The sequence below is a fragment of the Achroia grisella genome, unplaced genomic scaffold, assembly GCF_030625045.1.
Source record: "Achroia grisella isolate CSIRO2021 unplaced genomic scaffold, CSIRO_AGI_Agris_v1 utg1573, whole genome shotgun sequence".
Taxonomy (NCBI): Eukaryota; Metazoa; Arthropoda; class Insecta; order Lepidoptera; family Pyralidae; genus Achroia; species Achroia grisella.
The window spans coordinates 1,526,705-1,546,791 of NW_026712655.1; the positions used below are offsets into that span (position 1 = coordinate 1,526,705).

At 30.9% G+C, this 20,087-nt stretch overlaps 2 protein-coding genes across 6 annotated transcripts; one reads left to right on the top strand and one right to left on the bottom strand.

The window, feature by feature from the left end:
- Positions 1 to 7,657: 7,657 nt before the first annotated feature.
- LOC131841175 (ubiquitin carboxyl-terminal hydrolase 7-like) lies at positions 7,658 to 14,985 on the top strand. 5 transcript variants are annotated; one of them, XM_059189435.1, is made up of 11 exons: positions 7,658 to 7,753; positions 8,328 to 8,406; positions 8,749 to 9,068; positions 9,372 to 9,535; positions 9,871 to 10,130; positions 10,838 to 11,012; positions 11,717 to 11,909; positions 12,199 to 12,352; positions 13,366 to 13,499; positions 14,398 to 14,504; positions 14,590 to 14,985. In XM_059189435.1, exons 2-11 carry the CDS (start codon positions 8,350 to 8,352, stop codon positions 14,727 to 14,729), a joined length of 1,704 nt encoding a protein of 567 aa, XP_059045418.1. In that variant the 5' UTR covers positions 7,658 to 7,753; positions 8,328 to 8,349; the 3' UTR covers positions 14,730 to 14,985. The 5 variants fall into 5 exon arrangements, with proteins under 5 accessions (XP_059045418.1, XP_059045421.1, XP_059045419.1 ...); XM_059189438.1 differs by having other exon boundaries at positions 14,398 to 14,494; positions 14,697 to 14,984; XM_059189436.1 differs by having other exon boundaries at positions 14,398 to 14,494; positions 14,570 to 14,721.
- Positions 14,986 to 19,192: 4,207 nt separating this feature from the next.
- On the bottom strand, positions 19,193 to 20,062 carry LOC131841087 (boophilin-H2-like). Its single transcript, XM_059189325.1, has 3 exons — positions 19,939 to 20,062; positions 19,511 to 19,601; positions 19,193 to 19,332 (listed from the first exon to the last, which is right to left on the bottom strand). The coding sequence occupies exons 1-3, from the start codon at positions 20,060 to 20,062 to the stop codon at positions 19,209 to 19,211; spliced, it is 339 nt and encodes a 112-aa protein (XP_059045308.1). The 3' UTR covers positions 19,193 to 19,208.
- Between the last annotated feature and the right edge of the window lie 25 nt (positions 20,063 to 20,087).

The window sequence follows — 20,087 nt, forward strand, 5'->3', positions numbered from 1 at the left end:
ATTATAATTGTTTAAGCTGAACATCATATTGCTCACTTTGAGCCAATGTTCAGTTAAACATAGAACATCTATATTATTTTTTTCTAAGAACAATTGAATAATTAATTCACAGCCGAGAAAACTTTGTATGTTCTGGTGAACAATTTTCAATTCTGATAGCTTTCCCTTTGTCTTTTTCAGCAGTTTAAATCTGCAGTCATATTAAAATTTTTGTAAATAAAAGGATTCTTACTAGAATCAATATTTATGTCAATATTTTCAGTATGTTTAGTATTAACATTAGTACAAGTACTACTAATTGGATTAATGCAACCCATTATATTACTTATAATGGGGTCATTTATATTATAAGCTAGTAAACTAGCTATATTTGTTATTTGTTTTTTAGGCAGATAAAATCTATCTCCAGTCATACAAAAGTTTGTAACAAATTTGTTACTATCAAAAAATAAAAAGTCATTATGACGACATGTCATATTATAAATTAAATTATTAATATAATATATGAACTTATTTTGTTCAATGGTCAGAGAACGACAGTAAGGAAATGCACATAATATTATTTTACCTATGCCCAGCTCAGCAATATTAAGCAAAGAGTTTACAAGTTTAATTACATGACTTTTTTTTACATATAAACAGTTGCCTAAAGCAATGACTAATGTGGTTAACTTATCATACCTACCATTAACCACCTTATTTAAAATATTAGGCAATGAAGCACCAGGAAGACAATTATTTATGACATGTTGATATAGACTTTCTGATAATGAACGGCCCAGACCCTTACCATATTCATCTGAATAAATAATTGTCCTTCGTACTGGTGCAACATTACAATTATCAGTTTTTAAAGACAAGTTAGAATTGAGTAAACTAGAACAAGGAGTGATTGACTCAGTCAAAACCGATGTGATTGACTTATTGTTATTTCCATTAGGGCTATACTGACAAGATTTAGGAGATTCAGGTGTCTCACAACAACATTTCTCTGTCAATGAGGTGAACCGCTCCATGTTGTAATTTCCCAACTCAATTAATTTATCCAGCGATTTACTATAATTATTAATTTCAAGTTGAGCACACTCATATTTTTTTGTTAAATTAGATAATGAAGATTCTAACTCTTGAATTTTACTCTTTAATTTATTTTGTTCTAAATCCTTATCATGTAAATTTGTTTTACAATTTTTAAGTTCTTGTAACAGGTCTAATTTTTGTCTTCTAATATTTATAGATTTTAAACATTTAGTATGAGTTCTCACTAACTTTTCTGACTTTTTAATAAATTTGTTTATTTTTATATATTTTTTTAATTTATTGACACTATTAAATTGACTAATACAACTGTTTGAGCTGGGTGTATTAGTTAAATCTATGGTCACCAACGGCTGAGTAGACTTTTGATCACAAGTGACATTTAACAATTCTGTATACAGATCTAAGGTGTTATTGTAGCTACTCACCCGTTTGTGTTCCAACATAGATTCACTATGTGCTTGTGCTTCCTCAAGGTGTCTCTCGAGGTGAGTGATACGCTGTAAATTTGACTCATATGTGTCCCTGCAGTGATCATATTCATTAACAAGTTCCTGAAGTCTATCCCTGTCAACGCGTAGGTCCTCACAGAACACATTAATGTCTACAAGTTCCCCCTTCAGGGCCACATATTTGTCAAATAGAGATTTCATCTCTATTTCACTATCATCCCGTTCCTGTAACAACACTTTATTCAAGTCTTGGGTTTTCTTTAATTCAACGAGTGCCACCTTAAGTTTAGCATCAAGATCACAGGCTCTTCGGGACATCATTATTAAATATGCTGAGTAATTAATTTAAATATAAAGGAACTTAATGGAATTTAGAATGTGTGCTATTTCCTTACAATATATTTATTTATAAATATATAATACCTATGTAATATGTAATATGTAAGTAATTTTAGTAAATTTGTTAATTATAAATAACAATACTAAATATTATTACTTGTAAGAATGGGTTTCTTGGGGTACTAACAAGCTCAAATAATAGAATTAAAAACAACCAATTCTAGAAGATTCAGTATTGTTATTGAAATATATATAAATAACTATTTAAATTAGTGAAAGTTTCACTCTCTTGTTGAGTATTTTAATGTAAGAATTAATTATATTTCAGTTAGTACTTACAATATTTGGTTAGTGGGTAATTTTTTTTTTCCTCGACGCACAACTGTAATTCACTTTTAAAGTTACCACAAAATTAACATGTATTACAAAATAAGTAATAATAAAGGAATGTTACAATAATTTAAATTGAATTACGCGATAACATATACAAGATTGATGTAAATATAAGTTTATTACGAACTTTGACAGTTGACCGGTAAGAAATATTTATGTGTCGATTTTTGTACACGAATACTATATAAAAATGAACACAAACAACAATCGATACTTTTTATAGCTTAAACTCACTAATTATATCAATTACACTAAAAAAATTGAATAATAAATTAGATAAAAGTATTTAATTATTAGGGCCAGCTGACAAAGACAGTTATCGGTAATGTTGCCAGTCGAGGAAAAAAAGAGGATTGAGGAATGCAAACTCCGGAACTATATACCTACTGCAATGATTTGAGATATTCTTTCACAAAACAGTACATTACTTTTATTTACTATATTTCTATCCATATACCCACTATATGCCCGAGTACTTATAACTTTGTGTTTATTAACATACACAAAGCTGGACCCAACCATGGGGGACCACTAGTTATATATAAAGAAAAAAGAGTTAATATTTACTCCGCAATGATATTTATAAATAGAAATATTTTTTTATTTGAATAAACTTGGAACATTTGATTCAACTATACAACAATAAAAAAAAAATTAATATATTTATGTTAGGCTAGGGTACAACCCAATCTAAAGTTATTTTATAAATAAATAAGATAATGGGAAATTCTACTTAAGTGATTTAAAATAATCACATATTACCGTAAACTCATTTATCAGTAAATATCATGGGCTATATTTTATTTCACAAATACACTAGATATCTCTATAATTATTTCAGCCATACAATTCAGCAAGTCGCTAGTTACATAATAATAATAATCCAGGATTATTCACATAGCGCCATCTAGTTACAAATTAAGCTAAGCTTGTACTGTGTTTACTGAACAACAGATAGAAATCCTTAAATACATTTTTATTACAAATACATACACAATATACGTAGATAACACCAGACTAACACACACAATCATATAAATGTATCCAAATGTGTAAATTGTGAGAGAATTGAACCCACAACCATTAGAAGTATGGTAATGTACTAAAGCACTAGACCACCGCGGCCGTCATAAATGAATAATAAACGTTTATTACAATCTATTTGGAGGATGTGGATACTTCCGTAAATCGTCATTGATGAAAGTTACCTGAAATATTAAATGACATAGCTAACAACTTTTATCCACCCCAGCGACATATGATCGACGAGGAAACATATAGAATCTATCGACAGAATTGGCGGAATTGCTTCTTATTTCTAGAAAAATCCTGTTCCATCAGCCAATTGCAATAAATGAGCGAGTCTGATTGGAATCCGATGGGATGAGATTTTTTGCCCCTTTCCAAGTAGCCGTCAATCTGAGAACACCGAGATATCGGAGCGAAGCAATTTTCCGTAGTCGAAGTCCATTTATTACAAGCCATTATTGTGTTTAGTTGCGGTACCGGCGATTATGGTCACAGAATAGATTTTAATTATTCAATACTTCTAGCAAAGAATAACTATTACTACATATAGTATTGAACAATCTATATGTATAAATTAAACTACTATGTTTTATTTACCTCCTAAATTATTCCGTAATACCTATTATTGTAACTGCATCGACGGCTCTTTTATCATGTCATACACATTGGCACATTATGTTGACTCCATTCTAGGAAATCATATCATATTTTGGGGAATTCAACATGTATTGATAAAATATTTTAATATTGACATAAATATGAAAAATTAAGTACATTTCACATTTTACTACTACGTAATGATTACTTAATACCTATTCTCATTAGTTCCTGAGTGAATTCACCGTGTTGTTACACTAATAATTTATTTAACAATCGCGTCGCATTCGTAGGTATATAAGTATTTCTCGTCAATAGTACACATTGGTATCGATTACAGTTAATTGAATCTCATCATCCGGCCCTTGTTTCACTTCCATTAATTATGGAATCTCAAACGTAATCCTCTACACGCTCAATAGATGGCTGATAGGTTCCACCTACTAATTATTTCGCAATGTTTAAATATAGTTTCATCATATTATTAGCAGAAGTCAGGTTTAGCAACGATACTGGTAATTTTTAAAGGACGAACATATAATATGTCAACTGACTTATTAAGTAAAAATTTTCAAATATTTCTAATTATATATTTTTTGTTACTGTTCTCAAGTCTTTGCTAATAGGCCTTAAATTCAAATATTACACATATTTTTCTAAAATACTAAAGATGAATATAGACTGAATTATTTTACACGTAGGTACTAATACATATTCAATGTTAATTTTATCAATTTTAAAAACTTAAGTTGTATTGTATAAAGTTTTTTTTTTTGGGATATATAAATTCATATATATATAAGTATATGATAAATAACTTTACACTTACACTTAATACGTAGTCATTACTGTGGGGGACGAAATTGTTACGCGCTCTTTTGCACCGGATAATTATACCATATTTCAGCATTTAAGCCGGAAGCTAACTTGCGAATGGGTTGCTTGAGGGAAAAATAGAAAATAATACCTTAAGAAAATCAGTTAAATGCGAGCTTAAGTGGCACTTGAATTTTTTCTTTACAAATGATGTAAAAAAATAAAATATATTTAAAATTAAACTGCATACAAATTTTGAGGATGCTTGACGCAACATAAGAATTACGAATTACATTTATTCCTTCGAAACACTAAGTAAAAATGTTGTTAAACGAATTTAAAAGATATCTTAAACAGCAATAATGTATCAAATTGTATATTTACTGTATTATTTCCGAACGATTAGCCCAATTTTGTCACAATTATTCCCCGCTAATGATTCGTTGCAGTGGGACTGGATGGTTACATTAAGGTTAATGGAGTTAATCGCCACGGTTCTAATGGGTGATTGGGTCCCGCAGTTTCCACATAATCCAAATCCAAATAATTCGCTCCTAATACGGTTCGGTACACTTTCTTAATTATACCGTATGTACATAAATGTCTTACTATATATATATAGTTCATGTGACAAATACACGTACTTCTGTACTTTTGTACTTGTATCCCAAATTTCAATATAAATAGTTTCATTATATGAAGCCCCAAAATGTACCAAAAAGTATTTGTTACTTATCCTTCATTCTTTAATATTTATATATATATCAATAAATCTGTATAATTTAACAAACGCTTCTCAACAGTAAATAATAAATCAGATAAAGATACAATGTTTTCCTAAATAACCGTTAAAGATTTCGTTACGCTCAATTTATCGCGACACAAATATTTACTTAAACATCGGGATAATGTAAAAAGTTCCCTAATTCTGCAGATATTAAACGTAATGCCGGTTAACTTACCTTCCTATGAGATCCTTAATGGCCTTTCGATTTGAAAAGTTTACGGAGTCGCCATAGTCCATTTGCTTGTCGAAAGAAAACTGTTCAAAATTGTTTGACGTTCGGTGCGTATAGTGAGAAAAACGGAAAACCCAAGTTGGGTATAACAGTATTACCTACTTTACCTGACCCTTTTAGCTGTTAAGGATAATCTTGATTTTATTTTTCGATAGCAACCAATAATATTTAAGCAACAAAATAACTACAAAAACCTTTATCGAATATAATGCAGCAGATATTACATCACGCATCATGTCCTTTATAAAATGCTAATAAAAATAATTGTTGTAAATTATACTTTACCTATCTCAGTAATATCTAGTAAGTAAAAATAAAACATATATTTATGTGAGCTACTATTTTGCAACACAACATAATACTTTTTTTATAAAAAAACTATGATAGTAAAGGTCACTATATAAACGATTATAGATATTATAATAATAATATATAGAATCGAAAATAGACAATAGTATTAACCGATTACATTTGTTCTATTACTATCAGAAACTTGATTATACATGTATTAGTATTGCTAGATAGATAACCAACACGAGATCTATAGTCATCATTATAGTAGTTAGAACTCTTAAAGTGCCACTCTTGGGCACCGAACATTCAGTGAAAGGACATTTTACTTCGCTGGCCAAGCATCACTTACCTCTTCGTGCCTTAGTCACATCTAAGATAAAAAAAAATTCAGATAACAGATATATTCAGATAACATACGAATTTTAATTAAAAGTTGTGCTACTTTCTCGTTATACCGTGCGCATTTGTAACGTTTATCTTTTACAGCTATCAGACTATACTTTATAAGTCTTTTTCTTTTTCTATGAAACAACATCAATAAATTGCGTTGCGACCGTCAGATTCAACTAACCACTTCAAGATAAGGCCTTGTAACAGGAACGCAATGGAGAAATGAATTGTTTATATTGGGGATTAACAATGTATCCATTGCTAGCAACCCATCCAGGCACTCTGTCCTTAACTGACTGTCCGTCCTACCATATGCCCTGACTTCATGAAAGGAAATTAATGTTGGTAGTTCGCCTTATTGCTGTTATATTTCTACGTCATAATGTTTTATTTATTGATGTAATTAGAATAGCAAACAACCTGACGGCTCACCGATTGGTATGTTATCGTCGCCTATATACATACATATTACTCATACGTTGCCATTCCAGGGAACAATGATATTATGCCTCGCATTCCGTAATTTCACTGTCTTATCTAGACTCATCATCCGAAACTGAGCTTAAATAACGAACAGTTTGACAACTGAAATAGGATGACCATCAATAAGATGACTTTTTACTGAGTCTATATGATGTTAATATGTTAATATGTCTATGCGATAAAAATATATATGATAATAAACATACATAATAAATATAATGTAAAGCCACCACCACGGTTAAGTAATAAATTGATAAATTAATGACAAGGTTGATTCACAAATTCTAATTAAACCGTTCAGCTTCTAACTGTCAATCTACTAACCAATGGAGAATAATGTCGTCGCAAGATGACTGGTTTTAATTAATTTCCGGTATCCAGTAGCCGACTCAATTAAGCAGTAACTATAGCCCCCTGGAATGAGGCAACCCAGAATTTCAATTTCATAAATCATTATACAAATACAGTAAAGGCATTGTTAAATAAGGTCTCTGAAGATTTGTCCTTATCCATTTCTCAAGATTAATGCTTATCATTATACCTATAAATCCGATTACGTAGACCACAGTAAGCGATCGCTCACTCATTGAAATATTGAATTTATTTGTCTGTTCTTAGTTTTACCACAGATTGTAAATTTAATGAAGACTTATTTTATCATTTCAATTCTTCCAACAAATAAAAGTCTGTATTCCTATACATAGATTACTATAAGAAACTTTATGTATTTTAATATATAATTTTAATGATAACACTCTCTCTAACTGGCTTTATTTAAATTTAGAAAATGTCAAAATGTGAAAACTATAAAATGCTAAAGTGACGCATGTCATCGGCCATAAAAAAATTACAAAATTAGTTTATATTTTTTGATAACAACCATTATGTATATTTTGGAACAAGGTAAAGCAAGATATTTTTCACTTAATTAATAGATACCTACAGACGATCAATTTCGATTTCACACGATTTAAACAATTTTAATACAAATAATATTCGAATGTATTTCATCTACAAACCTTTCATAAAATATATATATATATATTTATAAAAAAGATCTCATAGACTGTAATACTCATATTAAAATCCATTGTATGGTTTAGAAATAAGTGAAGAGACAAATACGTGGATAGTGGCTTTGATTATTATTATTTAGAGATATCACTACCCGACCAACCTGCAACTCGATGTAAAAATTACATACACATGTGTACATAACAGTGATAAGTTTTCAATAAATAATAATAAATTTAAATTACTGTAACTACTCATTTAGGTACTACATAATATTTCCCCCTCTTTAAGTACGTGTATATCGACTGTAGTGTGGAATTTCAGCTGATTTAGTATTTTATAAATCAGTTGTAATTTTCACATTATAGTCAAAGTATTTTCTTTACCGCTAAAACTATTTTATATTTCAATTACCATAAAATTATGACAGAAGTTTTTATTTTTATTTTCTATTTTCCTGTAGATTTACATGACTGCCTCTGAAAATGATTGAAGCGGGCAGCGAGGAAAATTCAACTGTCGAGAAACTGCCGGCCAATCCGGTTTGTTACCTTTCTTCGTTATAATACGTAATTAGGTCCTTTACACTTTATTTACTAGTCAGAAGACTTGACATGCCCGCAATACGCTTGGTATATGTGAATACAACCCAGCAGGCGGCTAATACTTTCTCTCCGACTAAGTTTTAATATCGTATCAATATAATTTTCACTGGAGAGTCCGTTAGCTATATAGATTGACACGCGATTTTTTTTTTAATTTTGTTATCGGATAGATATTAACTATCGGGATTCTCGGAAGTAATTCGGGGTAATAAGCCAATAGTCCAAACTCAACATTTAATCTTATTAATATACTTACAATCAGTATCTTTAATGCGCTAGGTCGGTGCTATAGAAGACGATGACATCGCGCGCCCCGAAGCGACGTTTCGTTTCACAGTCCAGAACATCAGTCAGTTAAAAGAGCAGGTGTTATCACCACCTTGCTACGTGCGATGTCTACCGTGGAAGATCTTGGTCCTGTTGCGTCATACGTCGACACCGGAACGACAGCAACAAAGGGCTCTAGGCATTTTCTTACAGTGCAATGGAGATTGTGATACCCCCGGCTGGTCATGCTATGGTTTAGGAGAACTCAAACTTCTCTCTTACAAATCAGATGGTGAACATTTATGCAGGAAACTCCACCATATGTATCATTGGTGAGTAAAGTATTTGAAAATTATTTGGTGTTTCAGGTATCATCAGATAGGCTTGTTAATCAGTGTAGTAAAAATATATAATTATTCTTTATAAAAGATTATCTTCCTGATTGTGTAAAAGTTAGAGATAGGCTTGGCTTTTGCTAGGAAACTATGGCACATTGTCTCAGAAATCGTGTTTTAGTGTATGCCAGTGGATGTTACCAAAAATAATCTACAGATACTACTATACTCCTAGATATATCAATAAACACATCTATAATACAATTCTTGACTCTATATTATCATATCATTTCTTTACAGCAAAGAAGATGATTGGGGTTTCGCTCACTTTGTTTCTTGGGATGACTTATTGGATCCAGACAATGGTTTTATTAAAGATGATTCTATCACCATAGAGGCACATATAGTAGCGGAGGCTCCACACGGTATCTCTTGGGATTCCAAAAAACATACTGGATTTGTTGGTAAAATTGTCGACTTTTTATCATATTACGTACATACTTAAAAGTAAACAATATAATTTGTAAGAGTATATGTAAAACAAAATATATGAAACAGTCTAGATTGTATATCTACCGAGACATTAACAGAAAAGACTGAATGAAAATAAAAATGTAACAGAACAAATTATTGAATTCCCAAATTATTTGTAATGAATAAATGTATAAATAATAACATATTCGTGTTTCAAACAGAATAGACACAATATATAAATATAAATTGGTAATAGTTGATTGACGTAAGTAGCTAGCGCTCCTTTTTTTTTAGATAATACTTTAGTAATTGTCCTATGTCACAGGATTGAAGAATCAAGGAGCGACTTGTTACATGAACTCCCTCTTACAAACTCTGTTCTTCACAAATGTACTCCGTAAGGCCGTGTATAAGATACCAACAGTGGGTGATGACAGCAGTCGCTCCGTAGCGTTTGCACTACAACGCGTGTTTTATGACTTACAATTTACCGACAAACCTGTAGCGACTAAGAGGTTAACGAAAAGCTTTGGATGGGAGACTATGGATTCATTTATGCAACATGATGTACAAGAATTTCTTCGTGTAAGCTAATCATAAGTTCTTGAACATAAAATTTATTAGGCACATTCCATATTTATCTATAACAAAAACTGAAATGTATACATTTTTTCTCCTTTTTTGTTTAAAAGAATTCGGTAGATGTCGTTTTCACAAAAACAGTAACAGAAATGGACCATTTTTTTTAGAGACGTTACAAATAATCATTTATGCGTCTGTGGATACCATAGGCTGACTGACTGAGTTATTATTTTTGCAACAATACGGACGCACAATCAAATGTCTGTTAGGGTAGAATGAAAACGTTGCCAGACATTTTAGGTACATCGTATACTCATTATTTGGATTAGGAAAAAATTTTACGATAGAGTATATTTTGTTAAACAGATTGATAATATAAAAGTAAAAAAAGAAACACCAAAATTGACTTTGACTAAGATTGTAAATATTAGAATTGCGATTTAAAAATTTCTATCTTTTTTCTCTCTTATGTAATATCATTACAGAAATATCTTTCTTGCTAATTATTGTACTCCAATAGCTTACTAAGAAAAGTTCTTAACTCTTCAATAATTTCAACGGCGAAAATTTCTGATTTTAATTCATCTTACTAGAGTGTCTTCCGGTAGAGCTGGAAAAGAAAATAGTCGGATAAGAAATAACCAACACTAAGCGTACCTTAATAAAATACCTAATAGTACAATCATTTTACCTGAGATTTTATTACGCAGGTGCTATTAGATAAGCTCGAAAACAAAATGAAAGGAACGGTCGTAGAGGGCACTGTGCCGAAATTATTCGAAGGAAAAATGACATCGTTTATCAAGTGTAAGAATGTTAATTGCACCAGCACCCGTGTCGAGACGTTCTACGATATACAACTTAGCGTTAAGGAAAAAAATAATAGTGAGTTACAACGTCATTACTGTTGTTCCACCCTATAATGTAGGAAAGGAGACTTATCTGAACAAATTACAGCCTTATGTCACTTGCTTTTGATACTGATCTGTGTAAAGTAATGTATCAAAGTATACTTACTGTACTGTAAATTTAAAAGGCTTGAACCAAGCAGAGAAACTCAACTGACTAATGAATTAAATGTATCTGTGTGTTGTAACTTTTAAATGTGAAAAATATTTAGATATCCTGGTGTTGCCATGATCTTTACAAAATTAAAAAAAGAGCATGCATTATGCATTTTTCCAGTTAACTAATTTATTTATTTAAATAAAGTTTTTATATAATTTCATTTTTAGACTGTTTTATACTATTTCACTATTGTAGTATTTCACAACTCGGAGATCATTATACGTATAATATAGCTGATATAATAGATATACATGTACATTACTAGATAATTAAATATTCTAAACTCACCTAATGACCTGTTTCCATAATAACAGATTTGTAGTATAAAGCAAAAACCTAATACATTTTTAAATACAATATTTAATCAACAAGATATCTAACACAACAGATACTACATTATTCGGAGGAAAATGTAGTATATAAGTTTGTATGCTTAAATCTCCGCACAATTTAGTAGTTGCGCCAAATATTTTCCTGCAACGTAAAATTTTCTTGGAGTACAAAGTGAATTAATATTTCAGTATATGAATCATTCAAGGACTACATAAGTACAGAGCTACTTGAAGGCGAGAATAAGTACGATGCGGGGGAACATGGGTTACAGGAAGCTGAAAAAGGAGTGAGATTCGATGTATTCCCCCCAATACTCCATTTACATCTTATGAGGTTCCAATATGACCCCCAGAGCGACGCGTCAATAAAATTTAATGACAAGTAAGAATTGTATACATACAAATGTAGGTAGAAAGTGACTACCTATACCTTTCATTTGACGTATAATTAGCAGCTATATATTTTTTGTGTTTATTAAAGTTGGTTCTTGTTGCAAAAATATATTAGAATCGAACATTTATGAGGTTGATTAAAAATATATTACCGTATTTTCACATTTGAAATTACACTCTCCTATGTTTTTTACCATATCGTTGTCTCATAGATTCTGCAATATTTATAAATTCCAATGGAAATGTTCCTTCAATGATATTTGTTTTATACTATTTAGATTTGAATTCTACGAAGAAATAAACCTGGACCCTTATTTACGTGATATACCAACTTCGCCAGCACATTACACACTGCATGCGGTACTTGTACATTCAGGGGACAACCACGGAGGGCATTATGTGGTATTCATTAACCCCAAAGGAGATGGCAAGGTAAATACAATATACAAGTTTCAATTACGTCATCGTATCTATACGTATAAAAAGATCGATCTAAATACATTTTATTTATTCATTACTCGTAGTCTATAAAATTATATGAGCCAAATTTTTCGATAACATACATCATATAGATGAAAGTCAACTGTGGTATTCGTATAACAAAAAATGTTTTAAAATTTATATGGTCGGAATTTACATGGGAGAAATCCTAATCTTGGGTTATTTATAAAGCTAATAAATTTCAATGACATAACCAATTACAATAAAAAAGATTTATTATAATTGGTGTCTCTTTACTTTTTAGGCCTATTAAATATTAATTTACTAAATATATACAAATCTTAACATTCAAAAGTCTGCCAGAGGCGTAATGTGTGGCGGAGTTTAAACGTAAAGTAAGGACAAGGGTGAATTACAAGAACAACTGGTACTATTAATTTCGTTGGCAAAAATAATAAAACGAATTCTCTATTTGAAAAAAAGCTAAATTTACTGCCTCTCTGCTATGCTTCGTTAATCTATAATGATCTAATAGACCGATTTCTAAGGAGTTAGTCAAAGATTATTCATGTTCATAAAAGTAAATAAAAAGCAAATGTATAAGACTAATAGTATTGTTAACTAGACGTGTAATTTGCACTATTATAACATTTATTTTCAAAGTAAATAATTTTAATGATTTTTTTTTGTGTTCCATCCGCCCCAAATAAAGCTTGCTTTGTAAGCTGTATTGAAGTTGTAGGGTGCGATTATGCAGTGAAATTACAGGATTAGAGACATAATATCTTAATCCTCTGGAGTGGGGCAAAGCATGAATGTATCACAGTCATGTTCATGTAACTAGGTGACAGTTACTATATACCATCAGGTGGGCGTCAGCTTGTTTGTCATTTAAAATAAACAAAACGACTTGGTGTAGATACCCAAAAACTTAGCTTCAAAATATTATCCATATTTTCATGCATCTAGATTTCAGCCCTTTATTATGTTATCTGCTTCATTAGTGGTGCAAGTTCGATGACGATGTTGTATCACGATGCAGTAAGCAGGAGGCTATCGAATACAATTATGGAGGCAAAGAGGACGCGCCACACCTCGCCCGGCGAGCAACCAGCGCGTATATGCTTATCTACATTCAGTAAGGGTGCATTTAGTTATTGATCTCCTGTAAATAATCTTTATATTCTTTTATTTACAAAAATATTATAGGCATATTATTAAACAATCATTGTAATCCAACGCGTCACATCGAGGTGTCATACCCAAGATACCGGCAGCATTGAATGAATTAAATTAAAATGAACAATTGAATGGCCATACTTAAGTATGACCATTCAAAGAAGCTCTGGGCGAAGTAGCTACCAGCTCTCGGGTCATAAGTAACCGCGCTGAAATACTGCGTTACATGTTTTATAACGTATATATATATGTATGTATTATCTTTATATATATATATAATTAATATAGGTACATATACTTGGCACTACTGTTTAAATTTTCATATGCATAAAATTACATTCATTCTCACTCAATATGCACTAAATTATACACATTTCTGGTTTCCGGTTTTAAAAACTGTAGACAAATGTAGTAAAATATTCACAACGCTTGTAGTAGTTGCTCCATTGTCCTTAATTTTAAATGTAGCAGTTGAAATTAACCTACTAAAGTATATATGGGTTTCTTCTAAGGTGTATAAGTTGAGTATTTTTATTAGCTAACAATATTTAATAAACAATGAACGAAGCAGGCGCTTTTATTTGTTTTTAAACTTTCTTAGAAACAACAAAGAAAATATACATCCTTAAATTTTGTGAAATTTTGGTCACTGGTCTTATGATGTCACAGCCCATTTCATGGCTAACCGTCTGCAACAAAAATTCAAACCAAAAAATGCACCGCGCCGTTTATTACTTCAACTATTTTGAAACTAATAATCTCTGACTAAAAAAAAGCTTTTTTTCTTGGCGTTTCAAAACGTAAAACAAATTAGTAACAGTTATTACTAAAAAATAACATTGTAATGTTTATTGTAGGACATCACAACTAAAATACGTCATACAAGAGGTGACAGAAAGCGACATACCAAGTGACCTTTCCGAGCGCATCAACGAAGAGATGCGATTCGAGATGGTAAGAACATGTAAATATCGCACTTCTGCACGATACAGTAGTTAATTTTCTTTTTTTTTTGTTTTATATAAGCAGACGAATATGCCTCGTTTCAGGCGGCAGAAAAATAAGGTGCAGAAAATATAAATCTGATACGTCAGTCAGCTCCGCGAAGTACTACGCGAAGATATTGACGGCACTAAAACAGTTCTTCACTTTGCAGGCCCTAGCCGGCTCTAAATATAAAGGAAGATAGATCGAAACGAAGCTTAGTTGATATTTTTATAAAATTTCATACAAATTATAATTTTTATCGTTTTATGCCGATGGCGATAAACATAAATTCATCAGTTAGGTAATTAAGCTTTATATTTACTTTGTGAATATTTTGTTGTAATTTATGTACCGCTGTCAATAAAATTTGTTGCGAATAAAATATTAAATTTTACTCAGTCTTGTATTCTCAAGTACCTACAAATTTCTCATTATAACGTATATTCTCATTATATGTTTTTGTAAAGATTTTAAATACTTGTAGTCAAGTGAAAATTAAAGTTATGTTAACTAGTTACTTAGTTTTTATTAGGAATCCTAAAAAGTAGATAATAACAACCCCTCGAAAAGAATACCCACTTACCTATATAACAATTACTCGGGTACTTTCTAAGTTACTCCTGAAGTGATCTTTTAAATAACATATTCATTATACCATCATAAGTCTTGTTCTCTGTCGTTACATACAATTAACGAATAATATTATTCATGAAGAAAACAAACATAGACAGGAAATTATTATTTATTTGCCACAGTTGTACCTTATAGCCGAGTGTTTAAACTTGAATTTGTAATAAAACTATTGGAATGTAGGTAGCACTAGTGGAGAAGAGACTCTCAGATTATTACAGTCAGCTCTTGAAGAGAGTTTAGATAAGTAGGTACATGCATTTCCTATTGTTTGTATTTATATGTACACACATTTATTAATTCTCATTTATTCTCTTTATATTGACATAATGGATAATTTACATAACTAAAGATTGCAATATTGAATCTCTATTTCTCTCACAGAAACTAAATATGCTTTCTTTGATATACTTGCTATCAAATATATGCTATGGTATACTTGCTTTAAAAGCACTTTATTTTGGTTTCTTTAGTCCTCTACTGCCAATATAAAAACATGATTTTGTTTCGCATTTCGTGATTTTGTCTCGCAATCACACGCACACAGTTTAATTGGAGTTTTTTACAGTGTGAACGAGTACGAACTTTTACGACTTAGTCATAAACTCCACTCTCGTGTTTACACATAGACAACTGGGCTCTTATTTTCCATTATCGGAATGTTAGGTACATTCCGGTAATGGAAAATAAGAAATAAAATGAAATCACTACTTATCAAACTGTTTGATTTTATCAAGATAGTCTTAAAAAGTTGTCTGCATGGCCAGGCCTGATCTGGTATCTCACTTACACATCACATCTTACTTACCTATTTCAGCCGACAAGTTGTTTGCTTTGTAAGTAGTGTTTCAGTTGAGATAAGGCAGCTAAATTACAGGATAACACATGGCATCAAAGTCCGGAATGGCAACGCATGAGTGGTGGTATCACGAGAGTAGATAATATGAATATTGGGAGGAAGGGGATTGTGAGTATCGTGTACTGATGGCCCCATTGCTAGCAATGTTCCTCCGGACGTGGTTACCCCTGGAACTATCGTGATAAATTTACCACTATGGGCTAACTTTCCTGACCTTATGTTTAATATACATAAATAAAAAAATATAGATAATTTCAGTTATAATCCTAATTATCCTTTTAATGTGCTCCATCTGCCCCGTAAAAATCGTCTACGTGGATACCGCAATGTTTTTTTGTTCTCATCTCTCTCATCTGTTTTAAGCATCTTGTTTATCATTTGAAGGCGAAGATATCATGTAATGTATGAGCCCTCACGCCTTCTGCTTCTTTGAAACCAACCTACTGCTAATGTACTTATGCCTTATTTTATTACTTATTATTATGTATGATAAGATTTTTTTTTTATAAAATGAAACTATACTAACTAAAAATGTTAGTTTATACATAATAAGATGTAGGAAACAATTCTTTCCTCATATATACCCAGGTATAATTCCGAATTAGGTACTATATATAGTTACCTACAATCTAAGAAACAATATACTGAATCGGATTTCTTTCCCCCAATCAAATAAATGGACGAGATAGATAAATTGGCGCCGTGAATAACGGAATTTTCGTTTCCATCAAAGGACAAGAAGTAATATATTTCACGATTGACTTTATTCTCGGTAATTAAACATCTCCGCTAGACATCAATCAACGGGCTGCCACCACGCCTTCCGTCTACGCAAGACAATTACCTACTTTTATATTTACTTATTTAGGTACTCATAATTGACAACAAAAAACTTTAATATAATCTACTTTACGTTTTTATATATAGGTACACACTAGATATATATAATAATAAAAATATCACAGTACAACTCACACAACGCCATGTAGTCCCAAGCTAAGCAAAGCTGTGTTATGGCTTCTAGGCAACTAATAGAAATATATACATACATTATATTTAATATTTTACATTTAATAAGTTTAAATGCAAAGTTAAACCTAAAAGATCGCATATTGGATTATTCCTTACTACCATATGGAGCCAAAATATTATTATCTATACATATAAATAAAATTGGAGTGTCTGTTTTTAATATTGGAATAATCGGTTTTTACTTTTTTATTTATATAAAAAAAATATCTATTAGAAAGATCAACACACAAGTTTCTTGCTCATTCTTCTTGTGACGAATCTGCATTCCGAATAAGTGGTAGAATCAAAATATGACTATTCAAAAGTGATTGTAATGAATTTATTTGAATAAAGATTATTTCTATTTCTTTTTACTACATGCATATGAATATAAATACGGTACATACACCAAAATAACATTTTTTACAATTTTTGTCTGTCTGTTTGTTCCGGCTAATATCTGAAATGGCTGGACCGATTTTGACGAGACTTTTTTGACAAGTCTGATGTAATAAGGAGTAACTTAAGCTACTTTTATTTTATTCTAAACAGTTTTTATATATACACAGTAGATATATATAGATATAGATTTAGAAAAATTAAGTTAAATTCCACGCGAATGAAGTCGCGGGAACAGCTAGTCAAAAATAAAGTAGACACTCAATTGTATTCTTTCTTTGTGCGATGGAGAAATATTGCAGGTTGTAATAATAAAAGCAAAAATTGTTTTGCGCACTTGATGTCTTTATTGGTGACGCTGTGGATTATACGACAATAATTTATTTTATTTTACAAAAATAAAACAAAATTATATCGATGTTCTTTATTGAATGTTCCATTTTCAAATCAATTCTTATTTTAAAATATATCTAATGGCTCTTTACGATCGCAAACACTAAGATCCTTTAAAATGTCGTTATATTACCGTGGAATTAAAATTTAAAATACGAATAGGTCTTTTGCTTATTTACAAAGTGAATGTAACGAAGGACATACTTCACGAGCAGCACTGAGCCGAGTGCTCAGATATTCGCTAATTAATCCGGAAGCTCTACTATTAATTAGAGGACTTTTTCTTCGTCGGACCGGATTACCGCTGGCCGTTCCCGTCGAAGCTTATGTTTTTATTTAAACGGCTTAAGCCATTAATGAAGCTACTAATTTATCAAGTGAGTAAGTGAGTTTCACTGTAGGTATCCCTTTGAAGAATTGCCAATTTCGATAATTGCTTTGTTTTATTTAGGAAGTAACAACATTTAATTAGGTATATAAATCGTTATATACTCTAATTAGTTACCTCCTATTCAAATTTATAAATTGTTAATTTCGTTTACATTATAGATAAATGTTTCTACTCATCAATTATTGTTATGCTTATTGGCAACTTTTTCCATAACATAGATATTGTAGCCTGATCTTAAGATCAATGTTTTATCTATTCGTTGTATTTTAATATCTGGTCAATTTCCATCTTTCTCTAACGAACCTTGCCGGTACGGAATACTTAAAATGTGAATACAAAAATTATTCGTGAATAAAACGCGTCTGGTTGATTTTAAATTTGATTTATAATTTTTAAATAATGTTATTCACGTTATACAATTACCTATTTGTTAGACTTTTAACACAACGATTTATCGTTATGTTATTTATAAACATATATAATTTTCAACTACTGATATATAGACGAAATATTACTTACAAATCCTTTTTTACATAAAGTTCTTTTTAATTTTTTACAAGTCTAACTTTACAGATTCCTAAATACGGTGAGTGTTGGAAGGGAATTGTTAATAATGTGGACTAATCATACCTTACCTAGAACCATATCACCTTGACTTCCACGTGGTTCCCCCTGGAAACCACCGTGTTATATTATTGGACAAATTATCACAATAGGTTAATTAACCTGACCTCATCTATTTTATCATCCTTCACTGGTACCACGCCAACCAAAACCGTTAGCTCAGAGAGGAATTCCATCCCATTGTCATCTAAAATTACTTCTAACGATAATATAACATTAGAACATTATATTGCATAAATATAATGTTATATTATGCATAAATCCTACTGTGCTTATTTTAAACATGTCTAGGTAAATAATACCTACATTGAGTGTAATTTATATTAAAATAGGTTATCTTTGAAGAGAATTTTTAATTATAATTTATTATATATTTAAGAAGTAGATACAAAACAATGCCTACGACAGGCCGCCATCGTATCAAATCTATTCTGATTACCACCGCAGCCTCCATACTTGAAGCTTTTGCAACGACCTTCATTTACATCGTAGTAATACCTGAATATACAAAATAACAATTAAATCAAATTATACTTTAAAACAACCCACATATTAATGTAGTAGGTACTACAGTAACAACCGTTACGCTAGATAACTTACACACAGTGAATCGGCTGAGTTTTCATGCAAAGTATTGATTATGTTTATTATGTGTTAACTATAAGTAGGTACTTACTTCGTGATAAGAGCCAAACAAAGTCCTGAGTCGGGTTGTAACGAACAAAAGGTTGGTGGTTTAATATTCTTTAAATCGAAATAATTTGCTCCTGAAAAAATATGCTGTAAGATAACATTGTATACCTATTGAAGATAAAAATATGATCACGCATGGTTTAGCACACCGCTTTGCTTACAATGATCGCGGGTTGGATACTTGCACTATGCAAACATTTGTTGGCATGAATAGGAGTTGTTAAGCATGTATCTATATTATGTATGTATTTACAGAAAAAAAAACTAAGTCGGTATTTATATCAGTTGTCTGGTACCCATAACACAAGTTCTCCTTACCAAGAGACTTGATAGCGCTGTGTTAATTACCCAAGGTTATTTTTATTTGTTAAAATACAAATAGGATCTTTCCTCACTAATATAATTATTTACCTTTGCAATATCGTTCACAATCTATTAACGATTTAAAATTATTCTTATTTCCTGCACACCCTGAATAATCAAACAATAGACATCGATCCAATTGTGCATTATAGTAATACCTGAAAATAATCATATTAATTATAAGTTGAAGTTAGTTT